Here is a 20,464-nt window from a genome sequence, read left to right as displayed (position 1 = left end):
AGGGTTGTATTGTAATTGTATTGCACAGGTTAAGCGCATTTTTATTAGTTCCCTCTTTTGTGAAGACTGGGAAGGTCTAGCCTCTGTAGAGGTGCCCGTTAGCGTTCGCTCTCGAAACAGGCGGAGAAATGACTCAGCGGTAAAATTTACGCCACTAAATGAATAGGCGTACAACCCCTTTGTTACCTTTTGATGAATACTTTTCTAGGCAAACTTTCAGCGCTGACACCATCGCATTTAATAAAAGCCGCCGATGAAGATATATGTATCGGACGCACTTTATGTCGACAGCATATATCCTTGCGTACAAAGTTACATACAAAATCCTCCGCTGACTAAGAGCGAAGCCCCTGTAATGTAAGAACTAGCCTTAGGCGAGCACAGGAACACGATAGCCTGAGCAATTTCCAGCGGCTTCGCGGATCTCTTCATGGGCGTCTCGGACATCAAAAAGGCCGTGTGGTCGCCGCTCAGATCAGCAGTCATTGCTGTGTCCGTCCATCCAACTCGCACGGAGTTACATCGAATGCCATGCATTGCCATTTCTTTAGCCGCTGACTTTGTGAGAGCCTCAACGCCAGCTTTGGAGGCAGCGTAAGCGCAACTGTCGAAACTGCAGAGCTTGGCCGACGTGCTGGTTACGTTTACGATGGCACCGCCTCCATCGGGCAGTTTTTCAGCGGCGCGGATCATTTCTCGACAGGCTGCGCGCATAACCGCGAAGGCACCCTGAAAGGAACGAAAAAAAATATTAAAAAAGCTTTGCTGATTATAAGCTTCGCAGATTACGCAGAATAGTGTATGAAACAGACAGAAAACTGCATACCCGCGTAATGAAGGCAACCATTAAGGTCCTCTCATTGCATGCAGTCATACCGAACAGTACTAGAAAGGAAATTGTATTTGCGCTCACTCAAAGAGAATAAAGATGTGTTCGGCGAACATTATGATGTATGCGCTTCATCTCGCTTGCATGTAAGAGAATGTCCTTCCATCTGCTGAATGCTATTGTAGAGCCCTCCAAATTTGTTTGCAATCCAGATGCCTGAAACAGCAAGTCGAAGGACCAGCGCACACGACGCACAAGTAATAATAGTCAATAATAATTGGTTCACAGGACGGGAAAGACGCAGTATCTGTCACACTTGCTTTGTTGACACCTGAACCGCGCCGTAAGGGAAGAGATGAAGATGGGAGTAAAGGTGCAAAGAGAGAAAGGGAAGCCGTAGTGGAGGGCTACGGCGTACGCTGGACCGCCTGGATGGTGATTTCTTTTTTGTTTATTCTTCGTTCTTGCAATTAGAAGAAGGAAGAAGTTCCTGTTCGGAACTCCCCGAATTAACCACTGCAGGTAGTGAATAAATAAAATAAAAAGTTAAATTGGTTCACAGGAAGGGTTGATTGATTGAATGTCCTTTATTGAATGGGAAGACTCATGGCCATGGATGGGGATAAAGGAGAGTAGACATAATCTTCACTGTTTATGTCGTCACTCGAATCAAATGCAACTCTTACTGCTGCCCTCACTTCCATACAGAGCCATCTGCAGACTATGTTTGAGGAGTTCCAACGTACCACAATCACAGACGATAGTAAGCGCCGTAAATCTGTGCCCCTTTCATGAGTACTATGGCTCATGGGATTCAATGGAACTGCAGAAGCTTCAATCAGAACGGTCCTACTCTGTGGACACCCGATCGCGCCGTAAGGGAAGGGAGGAAGGTGGGAATGAAAGTGGAAAGAGGGCGGTAAAATGCAAGAGCGGTCAAATATTTGCGCACGGTATAGAGTCTGCAAAATTGCAACGCGAGCTTTTTAAACTATACTACTGACATATCGGAAGCCGCTTCTACTCCTCCTGGTTAAAGACGCCGCTGCAGATTTAGTGAACTAAAGATTCTTCATTAAATGTCTTATCTACAAGTAGACGTTATGATGAACCCTGACGACTTTCTTACAAGGGAGCTGCTGCAGAGTGAAACTAGACAAATGAATCACGAAATTTGTTGCTGCAAGGAACAGAATCTGAAGGCGCTTGGTGTGACACAGCACCGTTGTCCTCGTAACAACAGTGCCCTCCTAGTTTCAAATTAATTAGAAAAAGAAGCTTACTGCCCCCCAAATGCGAAGCCGAATCAGCAATGCAGTGTCCCTAGAAAAATTTCCGCTTGGCTAATTTATAACTTTTGGACGAAATATATCTAACTTGAAAAGTGTTGGATTCGGGAAAAGTATTAATCGGAACATAATATGATGGCGAAACCTTTCTTCGACGTTTTCATAAAGAAAAGACTAAGCCTGAGCCAGTGATCGATCATAAAATTGTACGAGTGTGAACATTGTCATGAAAACGCCCATTGCCAAAGTTTGTGCATGGACAGAAGTGGAACAGTGCACGTCTAACTAATGCAGTCACGATAGGCTCTAATACATAGCAGCACTAATTACACACGCCTCTTACATTTTATCTCTTTTGTTTCTTTACACCATGTTTTTGTGTTGCGTTCATCGTTAAGTTTTACACTATGCATGTTAATTTACTGATTTTACTTTACGTGTTTTAGTGCTTGTTTAGACCATGTGACGCGCACTGGATGGGAGTAGCATCACTCCTGTACGCCAGCATAGTTACAAAATTTGCTTCAGTGAAGACACCACTGAGGGCAAGCGGTCGTACTTCTCTTTCACACGTCTTTGTCGCGCTTCTGTCAATGTGAATATAGCGTGTGGCTCCTAACGTAATGCTTAACGTTGCAGTAGAAAATCAATATTGACAATGAACGCAAAAAAAGCATAGTGTATGCGTTGGACTTAGAAGACACGTTCAAAAGAACAGTAACATTTCTTTTATTACCGGAAAGAACAGCGCGAGGCCCGGCGCCAGTTCAGGAATGTTTGCAATAACGTCCTCCACTCGGCTTTTATGATAAAATTCCTGAACACTGCATGACACGCTCTTTTCAGGCATCGGCTTTCACCGTCTGCAATCCTGAATTTGATTTGTTTTTTCTGAAATTGAATTTCCCTCGTTCTCTCCAATAAATATAATGCGGGCAATCTACCCTCTGAGCAACTTTCCAGGAGTCAATTGCAGGCATGGATTGAGAGGTAGGGACGCAGTGAATTTTCATAAATGGGTCACGAGCAGAATTGGCGTAACGTGCCTTGAACATTGCTTATTTCGTATTATGTTCGTATTACGTAGAACAGGTTGCCCGTGATTGAGTGAGCACTATTTTCAATACACTTCCCAGACTCTTACTGCACTATAATCACGTGTTTCTTGATGGCGTGGTCCATCTCTTTGCCGAGCTTGAGATACTCATTGTCAAAGCTACAACCTCCTCCCTAGGACATATCTGACATCCAGGATCCGTTGCGGATTACAAAGTAGCGGTGTTTTGCGCACAGCCGACAATGCAATCGAATGCGTTATGAACTCTTACACCTGCCTTCAGGAGAATTAAAAAGGTTCGTTTTGGTTTGTGGGGTTTAAGGTCCCAAAAGTGACTAAGGCTATGAGAGATGGCCTAGTGGAGGAATCTAAAAATTTCGACCACCTGGGGTTCTTTAACGTGCCCTTATATCGCACAACACACGGGCGCCTTGCGTTTCGCCTCCATCTAAAAGTGGCCTCCGAGGCCGGGATTTGATCCCGCATCCTTGTGAGCAGGGATTGAGCGGCACCCAGGCGCGGAAAATTAGAATCAGCAACGTATTTATCCTCCAACCATGCCATCCATACATGTGCTTCGAGGCTCGAAACGGCGCTCTATTAAGTCGTAAATCAAATATTCTTTAATCCTTGCCCAGTGTGAAATAAAGCCTGCCTTTACATTTGAACCAACGTGATGACTTTGTTAGAAAAAAGTTGGCTTAGAATGCAGGACATCTTTTGAACGTTTACACTCCTAATAAACGCTTGCGCCTTGTGTCTGGCGTTCGGCGTATGACTTTTTTCTCCTCCGACTATTACTATTGTTGAACACGTCCCTGCGCTTTTCTGCCACATCTCAATTTGGACAGACGGTTCGAGGTTTAAGATCATATGGGCGCGAATGTTCAATACTTCACAAGCCTCAATAATGCTACAGGTTGCGCAGTATGCCCAGGCTGTCATCCAGGTCATTCTTAAAATATGGTCTAGTGTATATTTACAGACAAGAGACGTTCCTCTTTATTGCTCAAGTGAACACAATAGTAATCTACTCTAATTGCGCAATCTTATGTGGGTGTAGCACTTTGGAATCGCTTTGACTTCGAGTTGTTGATCCAGCTTGCGCAGGAGTAGGAACAGCGAGCCGTCGTTAGCGTTTATTGAGAAAAATAAACGCGTAAGCCGAGGGCTGTCGGTGAGTCGTGACGAAGGCTAGCACCACTATTCGTGTAGGTTGTACATGTTGACCAGATGTAGTTTATAAACACAGGTTTAAACGCTGCATTTCGGCATGCATTTCAATGTGCCCAGGTCAATCTAAAATGCCGAAGCGATCTCAGGAGTCCAAATTTTCGAAATGCACTTCCCATCGTCCCCAGTGTCAGCGAACAATCCGCGACTATGGGAAAGCCCGTATTCTAGTTTTTATTCCAGATTTGTTAAAACCCGCATTCCCGAATAGGATTTTGCTTAGGTGGCTGTGAAGCTTCCTTCATCTTCGGTTAGGCAGTTGCGGCAACTCGGTATTGTTTATTTCCTTATTTAAATAAGTATGACAATATTAAGAGGCATCAAAAGCAATTTACCCCGGTCGCTTTCCTCAACTACTCATACACAGTCGTACCTGCATCCAGGTCTACCTTTGGCCACACGTGAACATTCTAGGCGACATAATATGCATTGAGTTCAGGCCACCAGGCAAGAGGTCGGTACTGCTCAGAATATATCCCCTCAACAAGATACACTGGTGTCCTAACAGATACTTCGATGAATGTGGCGGCTCCGCGCGGCGGTCTGTTGTGCAGCTCCTCCCCAGACTAAGCAAGCCCCATGAGCGGATCAAAAACACACGGAGCATTAGAGGTCGTATTAATAATGTCCTCTTAGAGTAAACCCGTTATACCCAGTGGCACGGGCAGAGGCACATTATATTATGTTTTTCTTTGGTAGCCTCACCATAATATATGTCCTCTTAGACTGTCCGTTGAACAATGTCACCCCCCCCCCCCTCCCCCGCAAAACACGGCATCGCGACAGTGTACAAAGCAATGATGTAATGTTCTGGCTGCTGACATAGGCTAGAGTTCCCCGACCATTGCAAAACGGTCCTTTCTGCACAAAGTCACTTTTTCACTGACTAAGTTGAGCTGAGAAGTTTCAAAAAGGTTGTCTTTACGGCCGGCTGAATATATATTTTATTTTGCGCCCTCTGGGATACACTGTTGTCCAGAAGGAAGAAGGAAGGCTAACAATAAATCGGTAGATGAAATAACGTCTGAATGAGAACATTTGTGATCTGCCTTCCGGATAGACTCGGTAGTCGGCTACTTCGTGGGAAAAGCTGCAGATATTTTTGGCGGCGATTCGAATGTAGTCGCCTGCATCGTTTTTGTCTCCACACACACTATTGCACTAAAGCCGTTCATTAGACATTCTCATATCTGATTATAGTCTGTTGAATCCGTTAATTAGATAGCTAAACATGATAGGATGGGAGAAACAAAGCAAAATGCAGCAAGGTTTAGCTGAACGAATGCAAACATTTACTTCTAATGGCGCCTAGCTACGCTGACCCGCCGCCAACATTTTTTTGCCTGGGTTATCGGACCCATGTTTCTTAAGCACGTTGCTCGGTTGCGGTTAAGTGGAAGGTACTGCACAGACGTTGAGGGCATTCCGCAAATCCCACAACGCATCTAATCTACGAAATCATATGCTGATCTAAAGATTCATTTAGCTGCTGAAGCACTCTGCAATAGGAAACCCGACTAACTATAATGCTGCATCTGTAAAATAGCAGTTTTGCAACTCAGATTCCTTGGAATAATTGAACTTCGGACGAGTTTTCTCTACGATGTAGTGGAATAAAGGCAGTGACCTCCATATTACCACGAAAAATCTGCTACAACAAGCAGGCAACCTGCGCTAACAGTGCTGAAGATACAACATACCTAGCATGCACACATAAACACTGACCCGACGTTAATATAAGGGACACGACAAGCGTTCACTTCAACCTCTGCTTAGCCCTAGGAAGCAAACAGTGAATAAAGTAGAAAAATAAGAAAAAAAAACGTTAATGCCACAGTAATGGAGATAAATAATAAGTAAATATATAAACAATAAAAAAAAATAAATATAGAGATATGTACATCAAATCAAAACGAAAATAATAACACGCGGAATGCACGCTGCAAAGGAGCACCCATGTGTATAAAGCAACAATAATCGTGTGTCCTCAACACTGTGAACAATGAACACGCATAGAGTTCATATTTTCAAGCTATCCGTCCTTGCTTAGGCACTCATGCTATAGGTGTGTATTCATCTCAATTTGCCAAGTTATCTGCGTTCAGAGAGTAAGTAACAACTGTCGTGGTGTCTTCTCATTAATTTTTCCAGTTAGAGGAATACAGTGAGGAAGAAGATATTTTACGTGAAAATTGCATTGTCATTATATCTGGTCGGATTAAATATGAGAAATGAACATGTTTTCTTACTAATCGACCCTTTTCAACCTCTTTTGTGATGTAGATATTTATGCCCAAGCGAATTTCTTGGCTACAACTAATCCTAGGGTACGCTCCAGGTCATAATATTGGCACATTCACCACGGCAGCAGTGCTGGAACCTGAGTACATAAGATGTTTTGCATTCAATTCGAATAAGGTGAGCGGCGAGGAGCCTCCAAAGGCCGGAAGAAACGTTATATTTGGCAGCTCACCTTCAAGTTAACCTTGATGACTTCATTGAACAAGCCTTCGGTACAGTCAGCGATAGGAGAGAGGCCGCCTATTCCGGCGGAGTTTACCACGATGCTGAGTGGCTGCGAGAACATAGTGCGGATATTCCGAAAAAGCTCCTCAACGGACGCCGTCTCACCAACGTCCACGCACATGGCACAGTGCTTTGTATCCCCTGCGATTATGTTACAAAATGCAGGGGCCGCTGCGATCAATTGTCAAACAAATTCATCGCATTTAACAAATACATGCTAAACAAAGAGAACGTTAAGCTGCCTCAAATCAAAGCAGGTTGCTAATATTAATTCATCTGTCGGCATGAGCAAATGCGTAAAATAACTTAATTTTCTTGCCACCAAGAATTGTATGTCTACAAGAAAACTGCGTTCAATATGACATCAAATAGTTTTCATCGGGCATGAGCTTTTCAAAAGAAGATATCGTCACGCTCATATTGATATTTAACCAATATTGCAAGTCCTGTGTTTTTTATTTGTATGCTGTTATTATAAGGAGTCATGAGCGGAGGTTGATGTGTACAAGCTGTTGCCTCGTGTAGTTTTTAAAATGCGTTATTTGGAACGATATATGAATTCATCCTAGACGATTCTCTAATAATAACAGTCACGCAAAAGCGTTCAGGATAACTAAATTTTCTAACCTTAGTCTCATAATAATCACTAACGTATTCATGCCCACCCTAGGACTCTGAACTCTCCAGTTAGATTTCATGATTATTTTCTTCAACTTCGGCGATCAACGTGTAATTATCCGTTTCTTAAATCCATGTACGCAGCGGTTATTGGGCCGCTCCCTAATGTAGCACCCGGTTTCTCTAAATCCTCGTAATCACTGAATTCATTCCGTTGCCTTTCCCGTAAATTACGAGGGAAAGTTTTTGTGGACACTGGCAGACCACGGATTTTATTCGTTTGTTCTCAGAAAGGCCACGATCTTGTGCTAGTGCACTGTAAACTGCAGGCCTGCGATTTTTAATCTTTATATATTGTCGCCGATCACTCGGTAATAGTCTCGGCGTGATCTCGCACTACAAATGTGATAAAGTTGCGTCTCGCGACAGCGTGCATGAGCCAGGCCATTCCATGCTCTGCAATATGATTACAGGCGCCTAGAGTCGCTCCGGTGATAACAGAGACGGCACAGAGCTTATCCGCAAACGCGCCGTTTGTTTAGCCCAGCCAAGAAATTGTAGAATAAAATGAACCGAACACAAACGGCCTCCCTCTCTTGCTTGCCAGCCCTAGTGGTGAAGAGCCCGTTCCCGAAGTGTTAGAGCCTCAGGATCCTTTGCAAACCTAGCAGGAAGAAACAGCCGCTATATTCCCACACGTACGCGCTGCAATGCAAGGAGCATGGTGACTTTGGAAAGAGCTCTAATGGGCGCAATTTGTGTAATGTGACCCCTGGTGTCGTTTGTACATGGTTCGTATAACCGTAAGCAACACATGAACCAATCATATATTTTTCTTAATCGCGTAACATGCCTCCCACTCTGACAACCTTCACTAACTCGTTAGCTCAGCGGGCGCTCTGAGAATACTGGCTCGCGTTTCTCTCCACCTCAAGATAGCGTCGCGGAAGCTTCTCTCGACGTGCGCGACTTCCACTGCAGCAGGTTTTTTAGCGAGAGCTACATTCGGCTAACAGTCAAGCCTATCGCTGTGGAAACGCCCAGGAATGTGTGGAATGCGCCGCGGAGAGAAGCAGCAGATGCGAGGGGTGTGGCATCATATCTTCAGTGCCGGTTGGTGGCTCCGCTGACGCACGCGCCGTTCCGCGAATGGCACATGCCGGCTATGCGCATAACTCCGTGTATAAATTCAGGCGAAACAAGGCGATGCCAGTCGTCTTGAATCTGATAAGTAAGCCGGAGTCTGCACTGCTGTCAGATGGCTGCTTTTGATCGCAGTGATCGAAGAAGCCTATTTTTTAGACTTGTGGAGAGCGGCATACAGTGAGTTTAAGTGGTGCCGTGAACATCAATAAAACATACGATTAATGTAGTTTGCTCCTGTGTGCCAGCTTGCGGCCCTGTTTCAGAGTTCTGCGTGAAATTGGGGAACTTCAACAAGGAGGAATACTCCTTGTCATAATAAAATAAAATTCCACTTTAATTTGACATCAAATTTCAACATCCCGACCACACAGCAGCTGACTGCCATTGAATCTAGTATATTAAAGAGAATCTGTGCATTCAGAATTCTGCATACATTCCATCGAAATGGCCGCGTATTACTATATTGATTGCCGCGCAGTCTTCCTTTCTGTGCGTGAAATAAAAAATGATGTGTGATGACAAGTCTTGCTATTCAATATAAGATCAACAAAGGCTTGAGAACATGACGAAACCCGAGGAAACTAGATATAGGTACAGATTTACTGGCTTAGCCGAGCTACGGCTCTGCCACAAGATTTGAAGTGAAAGCTTCACCACGCCAGGTATTCAAGCCGTCGACATGGGAGCTAATTTGACCTCGAAAAACTTTGAAGGTAACAAGCAATTTCGTGATAGCATCGTAAGGGAAGGGAGGAAGGTGGGAGTGAAAGCAAAGGAGAGAAAGGGGGTGCCGTAGTGGAAGGCTCCCGAGCCCCGTTAGGTCAAACAATAACATGTTTCAAGACGAAAACATTTCCCCTTGTCGAAACGTTGGCTCAACCTGCGAACTGAGGCATTCCTTTACTCTTGTTCAGTGCTCCTTCACACAGAAGAAAAAAACCAAGACACACTACTTTACGAACCATCGACGTGTTTCCGTCGGAAACAATAAAACTGAAACCCAGTGAAAGCATTTGAAACAATAAAATTGAAACCAAGTGAAGCCATGTGTCACAATCTGTTTAATCCAAGCTTGGCAATGAGCTTTCGTTTCCCTCTAGTGTTAGCCACAGTTAAACTACCAAGTAATTTTTTATAATCTCCTTGAATTCATCGAACTGATGCATTCAGGCAATTTACGATAATTAAGTTGTAGTGTCGCACCAACGCTCGGTGACTGTGGCAAAGGAGACGAGCGTATGTAAAAAAGGCGCATGCTAAAGAAGAAGACGTCAGACACAGGAGACGACGCAAGACACTGTCCTGCTAGTTAAAACGTTCGACGAAAACATCGACCTGAGAACCTGATATTGAATGTACTCTTACATTTCGTGGAGGCTGCTCTTCGTTCCCTTCTCTCACGCTGGAGCTTTGCTGTCGCACACTCGCTCCGCCACCCACTATGCCTCAAGCAACAAGCCAGACCGCTACACCATGCTCGACTGCTCCCACCGCTCCACCTACCATCCTGCGCTCTGGTGGGCTTCGCCAGCGTGACCCCAGCTTCTTCAGTGGCGCAGATGACAAGGATGTGGATGATTGGCTATCTTCATATGAACGTGTAAGCGCCTACAAGTGGGACGATAACACAAAGTTAGCTAACGTCCTGTTCTACCTGACAGATGTGGCCAATTCATGATTTCGCAACCACGAACCTGACCTGCCCACCTGGTCGGCCTTCAAAACGAACTTTTCCGAGGTGTTCGGGTGCCCCGCCGTGCACAAACTCCGCGCCAAACAATGCCTCGAAGCCCGCGCTCAGCTTTCTGAGGAAGCATTCACCAGCTACATAGAGCATATTGTTGATCTTTATAAACGTGTTAATCCTTCTATGTCCGAAGCTGATAAAATCACCAACATCCTAAAGGGAATCGTTGATGATACGTTTCATATGTTGACGGCCAGAAACCCGCAAACCGTCGTCGAACTGGTTCAGCTTTGTCAAAGTTACGACATCCTTAGAGACAACGAGCTTCTACTCGACGTTCTGCCATGAACGATCGGTTATTCCCGCCTCCGACAGCATGCGGCCTCGCGTCTGAACCTCCTTTCCTCCTACCCGAGATCAAGGCCTTTATGCGGGAAGAAGTGGCTCGCCAACTTGTCGCTCCTCCCTGCTTCTGCCGCAACCACTCCATCGCTAGATCCTGCACTTGGACGCACCATCCAGGAGCAAGTTGCAGAAGTTTTACCGCCAAGCTCTCAACTTACACCTGTGACAGGGCTGTCACAGGTGTAACGTACGCCGCTGTCACCGCCGGACCACCATCGTGCCCTATCGCGTATGCTGCGCCGTTACCACCACCACCACCTCCGCCCCGCCCTTATCTGCCTCCTCGACGCCCGACCAAAAAACCATGGCGGACCTCCGATAACCGCCCAATCTGTTACTCATGTGGCGTTCCTGGCCACGTCGCCCGGCTTTGCCGTCCGCGCGCGCAATCGTACCGCAATGGCCCCCGCCTGTACAGTTTCTACTACATTTCCAACTATGAACATTCCCCTCCCCGCTCGCTACTGGCACCTCTACGGACTCATTTTATCCTCACCGCCCCTCCCACTCCTCCCGCCGATCACCGTCTCCCCGCCATCGTTCTCTCTCGCCACTGCGCCATCGCTCTTCTGCTGGCCCCGAGGAAAACTAATAACCGCCGTTCCGGAGGCAAGAACTGCGTTTTCTTCTACTTGTGCAAGACGGCTTCCCCGGCTAACGTTATAGAAGTGTTTGTTGATGGCGTCGCAGTTCTCGCGCTTGTGGACACTGGCGCCGCTGTGTCTGCTATAAGTGCCAACCTTTGCTGCAGACTTCGTAAAGTTACGTCGCCTGTTTCGAAATGTTTTCTCCGAACTGCTAGCTCACATCGCGTTCAACCGCTTGCGGCGTGCACAGCTCGAATTGTCATTCAGGGAGTTTTGCACGTCGCCGAATTTCTTGTGCTGTCTCACTGCTCTCACGAACTGATTCTGGGTTGCGACTTTCTCACCAGTCATCGTGCGATTATTGATTGTGCCCGAGCCCGCCTCGAATTGTCTCCGCTTTCACCTGCTGCCTCGTCCGACACACCGCCCCACGTCGATAATATAACAGTTGCCGAAGATACTGACATCCCGGCCTACTCTACTGTCCTTGTGCCCGTTTCTGCGCCTGCTTTTCCGATTCGACTGCTCTTTTCACTCCGACTCATGCCGCTAATCGTCGCCATTGCTAAATCCTGCCTTTCGCCCTTCTGACCATCTCTGGTGGCTACAGCGCCATGAATGTCTCTAACCCGTTTCCTTGTCCGTCAACGCTTCTTCATAAAGAACGTCTTGGTCACGTCGAGTCCTTTGATGACGCTAAGACGTATGACGTCTCAGAAGACTCAGCCCCACTTCAGCTGGATACTATTTGCTTTGCCTGCTTCTGTTCAGAACGACAACTCCAGTTCAGCTTTTTCTGGCTGTCTTGATGCCAGTCTTTCAGCAGATCAACGCAACCAGCTCGTCAGGTTGCTTCGACGCTTCCGTTCCTCATTCGACGTTCCTCAGAAATCGTTGGAGCGCACATCTGTTGTCACTCACTGCATCGACACCGGTACGCACGCCCCGGTACGTCAGCGCCCTTATCGGCTATCGGCTGCAGAACGTCAAGTTATCACCGAGCACGTTAATTACATGCTTCAGCGCTGCGTCACCATGCCTTCGCACAGACCTTGGCCTTCTCCAGTTATTCTCGTGAGGAAAAAAGATTGCTCTATCTGGTTCTGCGTTAATTACCGGCGACTGAACACAATAATGCGAAAGGACGTGTACCCCTTTCCACGTATTGATGGCGCACATCGATTGCCTTCAAGGTGCCGAACTTTCATCTCTAGACCTGCGCTCGCGCTACTGGCACGTACCCATGGCAGCTGACGATCGACCTAAAACTACTTTTGTGATACCTGACGGCCTCTATGAATTTAACGTCATGCCGTTTGGATTGTGCAACGCGCCAGCCACATTCAAACGCATGATGGACACAATTCTGTGCGGACGCAAGTGGTATGACTGTCTTTGTTATCTGGACGAAGTTTGTGGTGTTTTCAAAAGTTTTTATATCACATTTGGACCGCCTCGAGCATGTGCTGAGGTGTGTGAGTTACGCCGACCTGCAAATAAACTTGAAAACGTGCTGCTTCGGGGCTCGCCAGCTTCCTATATTGGGGCACGCTGTTTCGAAAGACAGTGTTCGTCCAGATCCTGCGAAACTCTCTGCAGTAGCTGTTTCCACGCCCAACTTCTTTAAGGAGCTGCGTAGTTTTATCGGCCTGTACTCGTATTTTCGTCGTTTCGCCCGCAATTTCGCTTCGATCATCTCGCCGCTGACTGATCTCCTTGCCGGTGACGCCATTCTTTCGTCTTGGACGTCAGACTGGGATGAGGCTTTTTCGACGCTTTGGCGCCTTCTAGTGTCGCCTCCGATTCTCCGCTATTTTGACCCCACGGCGCCTACCGAACTTCACACTGATGCCAGCGGTGTAGGTCCCGGCACTGTTCTTGCGCAACAAAAACCCGGCTGCCCAGAGTACGTTGTTAAATATGCCAGCCGCACCTTAGCAAAGGCCGAAAAAACTTCTGTAACCGAAAATGAGTGCTTGGCCATCGTGTGGGCAATTGGGAAGTTCCGCCTATATCTCTACGGTCGTCCCTTTTCTGTTATCACCAACCATCCCGCACTATGCTGGTTGTCCACCATTAAAGACCCATCCGGCCGTCTTGCTCGTTGGGCGCTCCGCTTAAAAAAAGTACGACATTCAGGTCGCATACCGGTCTGGCCGTAAGCATTCTGATGCCGACGCCCTGTCTATGTCACCTCTTCAGTGCGGCTCTGACTCGACAGCTATCACCGTAGGTGACTCATCTCTAGAGCTTGCCGACTTGCTCAATGAACAAAGGCAAGACTCTTGGGTAGCTTCTCTTCTCACGCTTCTATCTACACCTTCTCTGCGCCCAGCTTCTCAAACGCTTCGTGGAGTGGTAAGACGGCCCCGCCGGGGTGGTGCAGTGGTAAGATGCCCGACTACTGTGCCAGAGTACCAGGGTTCGAACCCGACCTCGGCGGCTGCGTTTCGATGGAGGCGAAACGAAGAGGCGCCCGTGTGCTGTGCGATGTCAGCGCACGGTAAAGATCCCAAGCTGGTCGAAATTACTCCGTAGCCCTCCACTACGGATCCTCTTTCTTTCCACTTTCACTCCCGCCTTCCTCCCTTCCCTTACGGCGCAGTTGAGGTGTCCACGGCAAAGAAGTGAGACAGTTACCGCGCCTTTCCCTTCCTATAAATCAATCAATCAGTGGTAAGACGCCCGACAACTGTGCCGGAGTACCCGGGTTCGAACCCGACCTCGGCGCCTGCGTTTCGACGGAGGCGAAACGAAGAGGCGTCCGTGTGCTGTGCGATGTCAGCGCACGTTAAAGGTCCCCAGGTGGTCGAAATTACTCCGTAGCCCTCCACTACAGCTCCTCTTTCTCTCTTTGCACTTGTACTCCCACCTTCCTCTCTTCCCTTACGGCGCGGTTGAGGTGTCCACAGAAAACAAGTGAAACAGTTACCGCGCCTTTCCTTTCCTATAACAATCAGTTCAGTTAGTTCGTCCCCAAGCTCGTCATTTTGCCATCTGTGATGGCGTGCTTTACCGCCGAAATTACCTTTGCGACGGACGCAAGTGGCTCCTTGTCATTCCTCGGCACCTCCGTTCTGAAATATGCGCCGCGTTTCACGCCGATCCTCAGTGTGCCTACGCCGGAGTGTTGAAAACTCACACTCGTCTTCACCTCCGCTATTACTGGCGGGGTATGTACCGCTTCGTGCGTCATTACGTCCGCTCATGGCAGGAATGCCAACGTCGCAAAAACCCTCCACACCACTCCACCGTTCCGATGCAGCCCTTGCCCTACCCCAGCCGGCCATTCGACCGTGCGGGTATTGATCTTTATGGGCCACTGCCAATCACTGCAGCTGGTAACCGTTGGGTCATCGTGTCTGTTGGCCACCTTACCCGCTACGCTGAAACATCCTCTTTACCTTCGGCGTCGGCGCCATTACCTCGGCGTCGGCGCCAGACGTTGCGTCTTTCATCCTGCACCATCTTGATATGCGCCACGGTTCACGTAAAGAATTGCTCTGTGACCGTGTTTTTCTTTACGAGACCATTGAAGCCCTTCTTAAGCAATGCCGCATTGTCCACCGTTTTACCTCGGCTTACCATCCACAGACAAATGGCATGACGGAACGTTTTAACCGCACCTTGAGCGACAGGCTGGCCAAGTATATGTCGCGTCCGACCACTCAAACTTGGACCGGATTCTCTCGTTCGTCACATACGCTTACAATACTGCAATACAAAGCACGACCGGCTTCTCCCCTTTTTCCTTCTATACGGCCGTGAACCTACCTCAACTATGGACACCGTACTCCCTTATCGCCCTACAACTCCGAATCCACCAGTCTCTCAAGCAGCCGCATATGCAGAAGACTGCCGCCAGTTGGCCCGATCATTTACAACACAGAACCATTGCCACCAGCAGTTCCTTCATGCACCGACTTGTCCAGCTTCTTCATACACCACTGACTCTCTCGTGTGGCTTTGGGTTCCCGCCACGTCCTCCAGCCTTTCTGTAAAACTTGCTTCCAAGTATCATGGTTCATATCGAGGTATTTGCCAGACCTCTCCGTTGAACTATTTAATAGAACCGCTTGCACTGACACCCGATATGCGTCGCCGCGGGCGTGAAACAGTGCACGTTGACCGCCTCAAGCCTTCTTATGACCCGCCTGTTGTGTCGACGCCATGAGTCGGCAGGATGCCTCCTTTTTCTCCCGGGGGTAATTGCAGTGTCGCACCAACGCTCGGTGACTTGCAAAGACGAGCGTATGTAAAAAGGCGCGCGCTAAAAAAGACGACGTCAGATAAAGGAGACGACGCAAGAGCCTAAATCTGAAGAAAGAACGCCACAGATTGGTAAGAAAGAAACCCATCAACGAATTAGCGGTGATGGGGAGGGCAGAAGAGTTCAGGATCTCGCTACAGAATAGGTATTCAGCTCTAACTGAGGATGGCGACATTACCCTAGAGGCAAGGAACAATAATTTCAGAGATATTACTGAGTGCGCGGTAGAAGTAGGCGGTAGGATAGTTAGAGAGGATACCGGTAAGCTGTCTAAAGAGACGAAAGATTTGATTAAGAAACGCCAGAGTATGAAAGCTTCCAATCCAACAGACCAGATCGAATTGGCCTAGATATCAAAGCTAATCAATAAGCGCAAGGTGGCCGATATAAGGAAGTATAACATGGAGAAAATTGAGCATGCTGTAAAGAACGGGGGAAGCTTTAAAGCGGTAAAGAAGAAATTGGGCATAGGCAAAAACCAGATGTATGCGATAAGGGACAAGGCTGGCAACGTCATCACTAATATGGACAAGATAGTCAAAGTAGCCGAGGAGTTTTATACAGATCTCTACAGTTGCCAAAGTAATCAGGACCGTAATGAGATTGGCGGTAGGGAAAAACAGTCAGACGTTCCACCAGTGACGAAGGACAAGGTCAAGAAAGCACTAGAAACTATGAAAAGGGGGAAACCAGCTGGAGAGGATCAGATAACTACATATTTGCTGAAGGACGGGGGAGATATCGTGCTAGAAAAACTGGCCACCCTGTATACGCAGTGCCTGGTGTCATCGACGGTACCCGAACCATGGAAGAACGCAAACATTATCCTCATTCACAAGAAAGGGGACTCTAAGGACCTTAAAAATTACAGACCACTCAGCTTACTGTCTGTTACGTATAAGGTATTTACTAAGGTGATCACTAATAGAATCAGGATAACCTTAGACTGCAATCAAGCAAAGGATCAAGCAGGGTTTCGGAAAGGTACTCTACTATCGGTCATATCCATGCCATCAATCAGGTGATAGAAAAATGCTCGGAATATAACCAGCCCTTATACATAGCATTCATTGATTACGAAAAAGCATTTGACTCAGTTGAAACCTCGGCGGTGATGCAGGCATTGCGAAATCAGGGGGTAGACGAGCCGTACGTGAAAGTGCTGGAAGATATATATAGTGGCTGCACAGCAACCATAGTTCTGCATAAAGAAAGTAACAAAATTCCCATAAAGAAAGGTGTTAGGCAAGGAGACACAATCTCCCCAGTACTATTCACAGCTTGTTTAGAGGAAGTATTCAGAGACTTGGAATGGGAGCAGTTAGGGATAAGGGTAGATGGAGAATACCTCAGTAATCTGCGATTTGCTGATGACATTGCCTTGCTAAGCAACTCGGGGGATGAACTGCAAATAATGATTGATGACCTAGACAGAAAAAGTAGAAAGGTAGGCTTGAAAATCAATATGCAGAAGACTAAGGTAATGTTCAACAGCCTCGGGAAGGAACAGCAGTTTACATTAGGTAGCGAAATACTGGAAGTAGTAGGCGAATATGTCTACTTAGGACAGGTAGTAACCGCAGATCCGGACCATGAAAAGGAAATAACAAGAAGAATAAGATTGGGATGGAGCGCATTTGGCAAGCACTAGCCGATTATGACTAGCAGCTTACCGGTATCGCTCAAGAGGAAGGTATACAACAGTTGCATCTTGCCAGTACTCACCTGTGGGGCTGAAACGTGGAGGCTAACCAAGAGAGTTCTACTTAAGTTGAGGACAACCCAGAGGGCTATGGAACGAAAAATGGTAGGGGTACATTAAGAGATAGAAAGCGTGCAGAGTGGGTAAGAGAAATAACTCAAGTTACCGACATTCTAGTGGAAATTAAGAAGAAGAAATGGACATGGGTAGGACATGTAGTGCGAAGAGGGGATAACTAATGGTCGCTGAGGGTAACAAACTGGATTCCAAGGGAAGGAAAGCGTAGCAGGGGCGGCAGAAAGTTAGGTGGGCGGATGAGATTAAGAAGTTCGCAGGGGTCAAGTGGATGCAGCTAGCACAGAACCGGGTTAAGTGGAGAAATATGGGAGAGGCCTTCGAGCTGCAGTGGGTATAATCAGGCTGCTGCTGCTGCTGATGATGATGATGAATGAAGTGCTTGGCATGTAGATCTGAGATCGCAGTCGATGGAATGAAGAAAGGAGTCATGATCTGTTCCCCAGCCCAAAAGCCAATCGTTTAACACTTAAGCGTCATCCAGTTCAAATGAATCTGATATGAAAAAGAAAATAATTTTTACCAGCGTCGGTTAGGGCGCTACACGGCGGCGGTATTACCGGGGAAATGACCCAGTGGTCTGTGGAAATAGCCAAAAATATTGGTACCAAATGAGAAGAAATAGCTGAGTAATTTTTTTCAGCGCATTACATCGCTGCTTCTCAGTAAGTGAAAAATCATTCAAAGGCGGAGTATTCGGAAATAATATAGAAGACAACTTGCTTAACGTACACAGGCTAGTCTGTGGTGGAGGATGCCTTCCGCTGAAGGCTGAAAAGAAACATCGATCTTGTAAGGGCATATATAGGACGCAGGACGTAGTCCCCCTTTGATCATGAGCCTCCGGTAAAGGTTCGGACGCCCTGAAAATAATCCTTGAAAGGGAAAGCGAGACATATTGCCAGAAACGCTGTCTGTGACTTATAGCTCTTCACATTCATGCATGGTACACACTGTTTGATCTTCGTTGACGAGAATGCCTAGAGAGGAGATCTCGCGGTAGCAATTTCCGAGGTTAGGTTACGTTAGGTAGATTCGGGAGTTTTACACTATGACCAAATCCATAGCTTTGAGGGATATATGGAGCCGGTATACCGGTGTATTGTTCTATACTGCAAATACCATACCCTATCCACAGTATATTATAGGAGGTGGTGAAGCCGAAGGCTGTCATCTTTGTTCCACTACTAATTAAAATGCAGATAAGCCCTCTGGGTCGGCAAAACAGATTGACATGTTTTCTTTTTTTTCGCGCAGATTTGGCTGACCTTTTACTTGTTGCAGATAATGTGTGAAAAAAACGATGTAAAATATTGGCAGGCTTTTTAACTCTCAGTTATGAAAACATATTTGCCCTCTTATCGCGTTCCCATCGTTGATTTTGAAATTTTTGGCGCTCAGGTTTTTCTCTGGAGAAATATTTTTATGTAATGTTGAAAAGAAATTTTTTAATAATTTAAATATTCAAAAGTATTTAAGAACCTACGTATTGTTGCGTTCGTCTATCTAGCAATAGCATGTACGAGGTATTTTATTTCTTGTAAAAGGTTTTACAACATTGTACTGTGCGGCCTCCGAAACGAGGTAAGATAGTGTAAATGCGATTTGGCGACGCATATGTGGTCCCTGTTTGGATAAGCTGGGACGAGCCGGCGCTGTGAGCGCTGCTAGGTTTTGTGCTGCTGACACAGCCAACGGTAAATAAAACTCGACGAATCTCAAAGGGTTGGGTTGCCAATTCCCGGATAGTTGTCAAAGTGGACCCCGTTGCATTGTAACCATCCCGCAGTCCACGTAGCCGTTGCCGAGGTGGTGCCAGATTTGGAGGGGTCCGGGCTGGACCCATAATGTAGGGCTCAAAACCAGAAAAAATTAAAAAATCTAAGCGACCTTCATTCCAATTCTCCTCTTCGTGAAAAGTGCAGCACCCAGTCTCACATGCTTTTGGTTTTTGATGCTGAATAGGTCAGGCCCTCGCGAGACATGGCGTCTGGGGAGAACAAACCCCCGGTTATGGGGAAGTCACCTTGGGCCCACAATAGGGAAACAGTTCAGGAAATGTTGCCTAAAGTGGTAGCTTCTAAGCCTGAAACTTAGAAATGGGCTGATAGTTTAGTTAGTATTATATACTTCGCAACCTAGTAACGCTAACGCATAGTTGGCCAAACATTGCAAAACAACTCATTGAGTAGTGAACCTTTCCTATTATTTGCAAGCGCTGATGTAGTGAACTGCGTTATGACAGTTGGGGAATGTTTCTACAGGAGGCACTATTGGGAAGCCTGGAACACTGACATCCCACATACTATGTTGGAACGCAGCTGAAAACAGAAATCACCATATAATAAAAAGATTTATCACTTAACCTACTACCTTCCAGTAGAGCCGAACACCTCCTCACGACGGCAGAATCATGCTCTAGTAATTTTGATATGGTCATCGTGCTGGTATCTAGCTTGATGGAACGAGAACACCAAGGTCTGTCTTACTACGGAACGTTGCTTATGCGTTCGGAATCTTGGCGAACTCTGTGGGTGATGACAATGCACTTGGACACCGAGGGCAGAGACAGCAAAGGCAAAGAGAGCGACTGTCCACTACAGAGGCCGGAAACGAATGTAGACTTGAATTCTTCGTTCGTATAACTACAATGTTCATCCAACACCCAAAACGCATTCCTTAGGACTTTGATTCCTTTCCGATATTCCCGGACCTAGGTACGTCTCACAGCACTGCAACGAAGCAAAATTACAAATCTGTGTTAGTCAAGAATGCTCACCTGGCAAACACTGCGCCACTCTCCAAGCAGCCTCTATGCGCCGGCTCGCGACGACCACTGTGGCACCTTCGGCAGCGAGGGCGCGGCAGGCGGCCTCGCCGATTCCGCTCGAACCGCCCAACACCAAAGCGAGCCGTCCGCTCAACGACATAACCTAGCACTTCCGCCTGGCTCGCAGTACTAATAATTCGCGCAGACTCTCGTGCGCTGCTGCGCTTTTCGCATGCACGTAGCAGCGCTCTGCTTGCGTCCATACAAGTA

General features: G+C 46.9%; 1 protein-coding gene across 1 annotated transcript; it reads right to left on the bottom strand.

Annotated features, from left to right (window-relative positions):
- Positions 1 to 312: 312 nt before the first annotated feature.
- Positions 313 to 20,354, bottom strand: LOC146177590 (carbonyl reductase family member 4-like). The gene is made up of 3 exons (XM_084581157.1): positions 20,204 to 20,354; positions 6,882 to 7,075; positions 313 to 729 (listed from the first exon to the last, which is right to left on the bottom strand). Exons 1-3 carry the CDS (start codon positions 20,352 to 20,354, stop codon positions 313 to 315), a joined length of 762 nt encoding a protein of 253 aa, XP_084437283.1.
- Between the last annotated feature and the right edge of the window lie 110 nt (positions 20,355 to 20,464).

Source organism: Amblyomma maculatum, chromosome 10 (assembly GCF_055883805.1).
Source record: "Amblyomma maculatum isolate TAMU_Amacu chromosome 10, ASM5588380v1, whole genome shotgun sequence".
Taxonomy (NCBI): domain Eukaryota; kingdom Metazoa; phylum Arthropoda; class Arachnida; order Ixodida; family Ixodidae; genus Amblyomma; species Amblyomma maculatum.
Note: the sequence above shows the minus strand (reverse complement) of the source record. Positions and strands in the feature narration are given on the sequence as shown.

Excerpts from the sequence above, each read along its gene's own strand:
- LOC146177590 (XM_084581157.1), bottom strand. The coding sequence starts at position 20,354 with ATGTCGTTGAGCGGACGGCTCGCTTTGGTGTTGGGCGGTTCGAGCGGA. Across the intron at positions 7,076-20,203 it reads AGTGGCGCAGTGTTTGCCAG|GGGATACAAAGCACTGTGCC; the intron begins GTGAGCATTCTT and ends ACATAATCGCAG. Across the intron at positions 730-6,881 it reads TCATCAAGGTTAACTTGAAG|GGTGCCTTCGCGGTTATGCG; the intron begins GTGAGCTGCCAA and ends CGTTCCTTTCAG.